This window comes from Octodon degus, unplaced genomic scaffold, assembly GCF_000260255.1.
Source record: "Octodon degus isolate 3935 unplaced genomic scaffold, OctDeg1.0 scaffold00006, whole genome shotgun sequence".
Lineage (NCBI taxonomy): Eukaryota > Metazoa > Chordata > Mammalia > Rodentia > Octodontidae > Octodon > Octodon degus.
Genome location: NW_004524582.1, coordinates 34088709 through 34097015, shown reverse-complemented (window position 1 = coordinate 34097015; position 8307 = coordinate 34088709). Strand labels below are relative to the sequence as shown.

Below are 8307 nucleotides of genomic sequence, written 5' to 3'. Positions count from 1 at the left end.
CTAAGAAAATGTTTTCTTATATTCATAGACTTTTTCCTGCCTGGGATTTATATATATTTATTTTTTTATTTTAGTACAGCGTCTACAGGGTCTCACTACACAGACTGAACTCATAGTGATCCTGTTTTCAGCCTCCCAAATGCTGGGATTACAGGTATTTGCCACCATGCCCATTCTTTATCACCATCTCAGCACACCCCGGGGGTTGGGCCAGGACTGCATGCCAGGGATCAAACCCCAGTCGCCAGGCACTTTAGTCTACGGAGCTATCTGGCCAGGCCCCTGCTGAGTTTTTTGATGTGTGGCAAGGACTCGCTTCTGACTGAATTTCTTCCTTTCATTGCTCACAAGGTATCTACCTTGTATGAGTTCTCTGATGCCTGCTGAGATGCGACTTCTGGCAAAAGGTTTTCCTACATTCATTACATTCATAAGGTTTCTCTCCTGTGTGAATTCTCTGGTGCACAGTGAGCACTGATTTCTGATAGAAAGATTTCCAACATTTGTTACACTCATAAGGTTTCTCTCCTGTGTGTGTTCGCTGATGCACAGTGAGGTCTGACTTTTGATAGAAAGACTTCCCACACTCGTTACATTCATAGGGTTTCTCTCCTGTGTGCGTTCTCTGATGCACAGTAAGTTTTGATTTCTGATAGAAAGTTTTCCTACATTCATCACATTCATAGGGTTTCTCTCCTGTGTGAGTTCTCTGATGTACAGTGAGGTCTGACTTCTTGTAAAAAGATTTCCTACATTCACTACATTCATAGGGCTTCTCTCCTGTGTGAATTCTCAGGTGTAAAATGAGGTCTGACTTCTGGTTAAAAGATTTCCCACATTTATTACACTCATAGGGTTTCTCTCCTGTGTGAGTCCTCTGATGCCTGCTGAGGTTTGACTTCTGGTTAAAAGATTTTCCACATTTATTACACTCATAGGGTTTCTCTCCTGTGTGAGTTCTCTGATGCACAGTGAGATCTGACTTGCGGTAGAAAGATTTTCTGCATTCATTACATGCATAGGGTTTCTTCCCTGTGTGAGTGCTAGGTTGTGAAGTGAGGCCTGATTTCTGGTAGAAAGATTCCATACATATGTTATATTCATAGGGCTTTTCTTCTGTGTGTTTCTTCTGGCGAGTTGAAAGGTATGTTTCCTTAATGAATAATTTCTCACAGTCACTACATACGTGGGGTTTCTCTCCAGTGTTCATTCTCTGATATTTAGTGAGTGCAGGATTTGAATAGAATGTCTTCCCACATATGTTACATTCAAGTGTCTTCCTTCCTACCTGAGTTATTCTTTGGACAATGAGAGCCGACTTATCACAGGCTTGCCCATGTTCACTATATTCATAGGACTCTCCTACATGTACCCGCTGATGCAGGAAGAATATTGCTTCTGTGTTAGCAGCCTTCATTTCTCCAGTATGCTCAAAATCCTGCTGCCCATTTTGAATCCTGTGATGCTGACTGAGACAGTCAAGATGTCCAAGGGATTTCCCAACTGTAACATGGGCAGCAGGTCTTGTTCCAGTAGGAATCTTATCAGGGACAATAGGGAGGAACACATTCTGATACACAATAAATTCTTCAGTCTTCATTCCTAAGTAGTTCTCATTATTTATAACCAGTTTTGAAATATGGTTTGAGCTCAAATCAAATGTTCTTTCTAATCCAAATCGCTCCTCTGCTGTACTGTTGCTGGTGATCATTACTTGCCACAGATGTCTGGCTGGACTGTCGTGGCTGGTCTCAGCCAGGTCTTCCACTTTCTGGACATCTAAAATAATCAATAATGACAAACATACTCTTGAACCACATTAAGCACTTTTTATGGAATGCTCCAAGTATCTTCCTATCCTACTGGCTAAAAATTTTAAAATATCAATAATACATGTAGGCTAATATGTCTTTTCCCCCTAAAGTGAATGTATTGAGTAATTTAATGGTTTTTATATTATGTTTTTCTGTTTCTTTTTTTTTGGGGGGGGAGGGTACCGGGGATTGAACTCAGGACCCTGTGCTTGCCAGGTAAGCACATATTCTACTGAGCTATCTCCCCAGCCCCTTTTCTGTTTCTTTAAAAAAAATTTTTCTTTTAATATCTGGTTATAGGGGCTGGTGAGATGGCTCAGTGGTCTAAAGCACCTACTTAGAACAAGCTTAGCAAAGCACAGGAACCACGGTTCAATGCCCCAGCACCACATGCCAGCCAGCCCTGCCCCCTGGTGGCTGAGCTGGCCACACACACACACACAAATAAATAAATAAAATTTTAAAAAAATATATCTGGTTATAGTTTAAAACTGACTGTTGTTCATCTGCTATTGGTTTTCCTTGATTTTTTAAAACATTTTTTATTAGTTGTTCCCATTTTGTACCACTTCTCTCCTCATCCTTTAGTTTTGAAGATGGCAAGATCTCTTAGGATCAGCTACAGTCAGAAGAATAACAGAAACTCTTCCTTGCCTGGCATCTAAGCGTACATGTTTCATGGGAAAAGGATTTCTATCTACATTTGTTTAGGCTACACTGTTCCCTGGAGAAGGGCTATAAGAACCTGTGGGAGATTTCAACTATTTTCTTTCCTACTCTAGATAAAAAGAATGTCCTTAAAATTCCAAATTTAACCCAGCATCCTCCGATTTCCAAAACCATAACACCAGTTCACCACCATGGCCACCATCCTAGTTCTGCAATCCAGATTGTACCCACCATCCCAACAAGCCAGCCTTTTCCCCAGGTCCTGCTGTAGCCCTGCTTGATGACAAGTTGCTCCTGAAGCTTGTTTTATGACATGGCATGTCATTTGCTGCCTTATTTCACAGAAAATGAAGTTTCCTATACATTCTTTGTTCTCTTTGTTGCTTTAGAATGATGTCCACAAAGAAGAGGGGAGAGTTCTAACTTTATTTTTATTTATATATGTGTGTGTGTATGTGTGTGTGTGTGTGTGGCCAGCTCAGCCCACCAGGGGGCGGGGCTGGCTGGCATGTGTTACTGGGGGATTGAACCGCGGTCCCTGTCCTTTGCTAAGCTTGTTCTAAGTAGGTGCTTTAGACCACTGAGCCATCTCACTAGCCCGAGAATTCTAACTTTAAACTCCACTCCCACACAGCAAGCTGAGCCCCATCAACAGAGTTCAGTACTGTGGGAACTGGGAAAGAGACTTCTGAGAACAGCCCAGGACAGCCCCATCAGCTGGGAGCTTTCCATTCAGGGCTCTTCCCAGGACACAACTGACCTGTAAGGATCTGGCTTGGGCATTCTTCTCCCATCCATGGCTGTGCTCCCTGTTCCAGTTTGATGGTCTCGTCTGGGCTGGGGGTGCAATGCCCTGTTAATGGGAAGTGGTGGAGAGTTCTCCCTGTGTTAAGTGCTCTTTGGTACTCTGACTCTGAGGTTCTGACATACAAGTCTGACTCCTATGCCTCTTCTCTCAAAGCTACTACTGATTTCCAAAGTTGTGTATCTACCAGTGATACATATTCTGTTTTAGATTATACATTCACCTACACATTATATAATAATATATATAATTGGGACACTGTCACCTCAAAAATTAAGCTATCTGAAGTAAACAACAGTCTGTCTAGAACTGCCTCCCCTTAGAACCCTTCCTAAAATACTCAATTTTTTTTGATCCTTTTTAAATTTTTATTATTCTTATTTTTAATTTTATTTATGTATTTATTATGTAATTTTATTTATTTATATATGTGTGTGTGTGTGTGCGCGCGCGCGCGCGCGCGCGGCCAGCTCAGCCCACCAGGGGGCGGGGCTGGCTGGCATGTGGTGCTGGGGGATTGAACCGCGGTCCCTGTGCTTTGCTAAGCTTGTTCTAAGTAGGTGCTTTAGACCACTGAGCCATCTCACCAGCCCAATCTTTTTTTTAATAGCAACAGGAAATCAAACTCATGATCTTAAGCTTGCTATGCTGCTGAGCTCTATATCCAGCCCAATATCCCATTTTCTATCTCATCCGCTAAAGCATTTTTTATGGCTGTTATCTCACAATGGATATACAGTTTGCCCAAAAAATGTATACACAACTCAGGAAAAGAAAAATAGCATGATGTTTTCTCAACAGATGGTGTTACCCGCATATGGGGGTCCTCGGAAATGGTCATATACTGCAGAAAAGCCACTAACTGCCAGTCCTCAGATAAGAAACTGCAAATGCATGTGCAGCTATTCCAATGACCAAGGTTACAGCAGCAGTTTGCCAAACTAATAAATGTCTAGAAGCTCATGGCCACCACTTCAAGCACCTTTTGTAATTATAGAGGTCAAAGGTGACAATGTCTCAAAAACTTTAGCATTAAAATATTTATACAGGGGTCGGGGAGCTGGCTCAGTGGAATAAGCGCTTCCTTGGCAAGCGCAAGGGCTTGAGTTCAATCCCTGGTTCCACCAAAGAAAAAAGAACCAATAAAGGGCTGGGGAGATAGCTGAGAAGAATAAGCACTTGCCTGGCAAGCACAGGGGCCTGAGTTCAATCCCTCATTCCGCCAAAAAAAAAAAGTAGTAATAATAAAAATATTTATACAAGTCTTCATTTTCCAAAAGTGTGTATACAATTTTTTGGTGTACTTTGAATTTTCTCTTTTGAAAGAACATAAGCTCTTTAAAAGGATATTTGTTTAATTACTATTATTGTCACAATCACAAAACACTAGCACCCATGAGTTGCCCAATTTTAACATGTATGGGAAGAATGAGTAAATGCATTAATAATAATGATAATAATAATAATAAAAAGCCCTTGACAACAGAGGAAAAGGAAGCAACTGAGAATTTAGAGAAACTCACTTAGGAAAAAACCTAATAAGAACCAGAAAGTGGCTGGAGTTGTAGAAGTCTAAGAAAAGGAGGACATGGAGCTAGACTTGAGAAACTCTGCAAAGAGAACAGCACAGGCATCTGACCCTGAGCACCACTGTAGGGGCTAGGGAAACACTCCACAAATGGCCCAGCACAGCCCCATCAGCTGGGCTGTGCTCCTCCCAGCCCTCTCCCAATGACACAACTGACCTGTATGGGCCTGGCTTGGGTGTTCTTCTCCCATCCATTGCTGTGCTCCCAGCTCCAGCTTGATGATCACCTCAGGTTTGGGACTGCAATGCCCTGTTAGTGGAAAATGAAGCATGACTTTTGGCATACTGCTATTTCAAGACCTCTGAAGAAAACCAAGTGCCAGGCATGGTGGCACGTGCCTATAATCCCAGCACTTGGGAGGCTAAGGCAGGAATACTGCTATCAGTTGCTACATAGTGAGACCAAGGCCAGCCTAAACTATATAGTGAGATCCTGTCTCAAAGAAAGGCTAGGTAAGGAAAGGAACAGTCCAGACCAGACTGGATCAGACAGTTGGAGAGACAGAAAGAGAGACAGACAGACAGAATGAAAGAAAGTCAACAGTATAGTTTCAGCTTTGCCAAGAAGGGGCCAGTGTAAGCCTGCTGTAGGATGGCAGCCCTTCATGGGCTGGACTCTTACACCTAAATGCCATGAAGTCATTTACCTGTTCTATACACTGAGAAGTTACTGTGATTTTTCACTCACCCAAGGACACCAGGCTGCTGTAGGTCTCTAGCATCACGTCTCTGTATAGGGTCTTCTGAGCATCGTCCAGATCCTGCCATTCCTCCCAGCTGAAGTCCACAGCCACATCCTCAAATGATACTAACCCCTGTAATGGCATGTTTCTCTTCACTCAAATTGTCAGCCCTAGGATCTAGAGAACACAAAGTCTGGGAGACCAGTGTATGTGTGTGTGTGTGTGTGTGTGTGTGTGTGTGTACATGTATGTGCAAAAGGGAACTTAGTCTGCACTCTCTGTGGTAGGAAAAAGAAAAATAATCACAGCAGAAACATCCGATCTCAGCACTGATTTTTCAGTCACTAAAAATATCATCCTGAAGCGTTTTTTGTTTGTTTGTTACCAGGGATCGAACTCAGGATTGTGCTTGCCAGGCAGGCCCTTATGCTGCTGAACTAGCTCCCTGGCCCCATCCTGAAGTTTCTACAGATTTGGGAAAGTCCGTGTTGCCAAGATAAAGGCAGGATATAAATTCCCCACCAAGGAGCACATGATATGCTACGATGACATGAAGCACAAACACACGACTACAATCATATGTTCAGCTAATTTAGACAAAAGCTCAAGGTAAGTCAGGGAAACAAGGAAGTAAGAAACACATTTTTCCTGTGGTATCAGGTTGTGCTTCACTGAAAAGTAAAAAATGTTTAGATCTTCCGAAAGAATATGCCTCAGGAAAAACGAAATCATAAAGAACACACAATACATTAACAGAAATACAAAAGATGTCTTTCTAGGTAAGCAGTCCTGAGTTGTGATGAGGAAAAAAGGCAGTGAAGACATTTGACAACCTGATTATAGAATGACTCTAACTTAAATATTCAACATTCTTCCAACAACAAATGGCTCATATACTCACTGCTGTTAGCAAATTACCTACAGATTAGTGCTATGTTCATAAACATCCTCGTATTTCATACCTAAATTGAAAAGCATTCCCAGTGTGCATACGAAACTGAACATCATTCACCTTCTAAAACATATGCTACAAATAATGAGACAAATAAAATTTGGGTTGACAGTCAACCCTGAAAGGACAAAAAACAGCTTACTGAAGACAAACTTTGAGGTGAAAATGATGTCTACCTGGAGGGGGGCTGGTCTTAGTCACAAGATTAATCAGCAGAGCCTGGAATGTTGAGCACTGTTAAAAGTTATCAGAGATGAAAGACAGCACTTTAATTTGATATAGGGAGCATTTAAGTTTAGACTATTCATTTGTACAAAGAAATAACAATCATCTCATATGTTGTGATATGAACTATACCTATTTAAAATGTTCAATCAAAGGAAATACTTTATGACATTGGATTTGGCAGTTATTTCTTGGACATCAAAAACATAAGTAAAAAAATCAGTAAAGGGGAGGGAAGAAGGGGGATGAGAAGTGAGTTAAGATGTATCATGTATATGTACCAACTTCCCACAAGGAATGTAAACATTATGTACTACACACATGTACTAAGAAAAAAAAAAGGTAAAGGTGAACTATAAAATTAAGACTTTCTGTGCATCAAAGAGCAGTACCAATGGTCAGTGGATTTTACTGTAATCTAGGTTAATAATGAACTTCTGAAGAAATGAATTGAGAATTCACTGAGTAAGCTAAAGTACCAATGAGCAGAATCTCCTAGAAAATACAATACTTGGCTCAACTTACAGCACACCCTACAGACACACAAGGTGAGAAAAATGTACATACAGTTATTACAGGACAGAAGGATAACTCAAAAGCTGTCTTGGACCACACTCTTATCAACTTCAGAAAAGCCTCCTTTAGGTGTTTAAACATGACTGGTGAAGATGGTGTTCTAGACTTGGGTGCCAGCAAATGTCCCAATTCCAGAAAAGGCTAGCATGCTTACCATGAGGATTCTGTGAGTCATCTCATGAGGGTGACTGCTTCTCACCATGCCACCGAAAGCCTAGAGACAACCCTGCACTCAATTTAAATGACTCTAAAGTCTTTTTTAATTTTCTGACTCTAGAGTCTTGTAATCTGCTAAATCTATATATTAACTTTATGTATACTTCCCTAAGGCTCAACTTTATTATTGTTGTTGTTTTTGGGTTTTTTTGAGGTTTTTGTTTGTTTGTTTGTTAAGAGTAGGAAAATTTACCAGGGAAAGAGAATGACAAATAGCAATGGAGAACAGGAATAGCTCCTGAGACAGGAGGGGTTCCAAATGGGTTACCTCTAAATCTCAATCTCAGTTTTCTATTTTTCTATCTTAATTCCTGAATCCATAAAGTTCATTAAATATGATGTAAAACAAATGAGGAATAAATAACTCACCAGAGATTTAGCCCATTTTTGTTGCTCTTGGAAATGCACAGGAGACTCTGGAAGCATAGCTGAGACTAGAGGTGAGCAGAGCGGAGTCATAAGAGAACACATTCGCTGTGTCCTAAATTCTCCTGCTCAGAACACTACACATAAGCTGGAAAAGAAAAAAAACTGGTGGGAAAGAGGCTTCTGCTGGAGAATAGCCCTTTAAATCTCAAATAAGACTATCATCTAGGGATATAGCTCAGTGGCAAGCACAAGGTTCTGAGTTTGATTCCTGGTGCCAAAAAAGAAGAACCAAATGAGGATAACAAAATCCCTACTAGAGGGGCCTGGGGAGATGGTTCAGTAGAATAAGCGCTTCCCTGGCAAGCGCAAGGGTCTGAGTTCAAGCCCCAGTTCCTCAAAAAAAAAAAAAA

At 41.1% G+C, this 8307-nt stretch overlaps 1 protein-coding gene across 9 annotated transcripts in view; it reads right to left on the bottom strand.

The window, feature by feature from the left end:
- Positions 1-220: 220 nt before the first annotated feature.
- LOC101588538 (zinc finger protein 73-like) overlaps positions 221-8307 on the bottom strand; it is an 11638-nt gene continuing 3551 nt past the window's right edge. For 2 of the 9 annotated variants that reach the window (XM_023700571.1, XM_023700572.1), the window contains 5 exons: positions 7898-8042; positions 5565-5691; positions 5034-5126; positions 3244-3336; positions 221-1779 (listed from right to left, as the gene is read on the bottom strand). In XM_023700571.1, the coding sequence (XP_023556339.1) occupies positions 356-1779; positions 3244-3336; positions 5034-5126; positions 5565-5691; positions 7898-7999 (1839 nt within the window). In that variant the 5' untranslated portion in view covers positions 8000-8042 and the 3' untranslated portion in view covers positions 221-355. Of the gene's footprint in view, positions 1780-3243; positions 3337-5033; positions 5127-5564; positions 5737-6687; positions 6731-7897; positions 8043-8307 lie in introns of those variants that run through there. The other 7 variants (XM_023700581.1, XM_023700580.1, XM_023700582.1 and 4 more) reach the window with 7 other exon arrangements.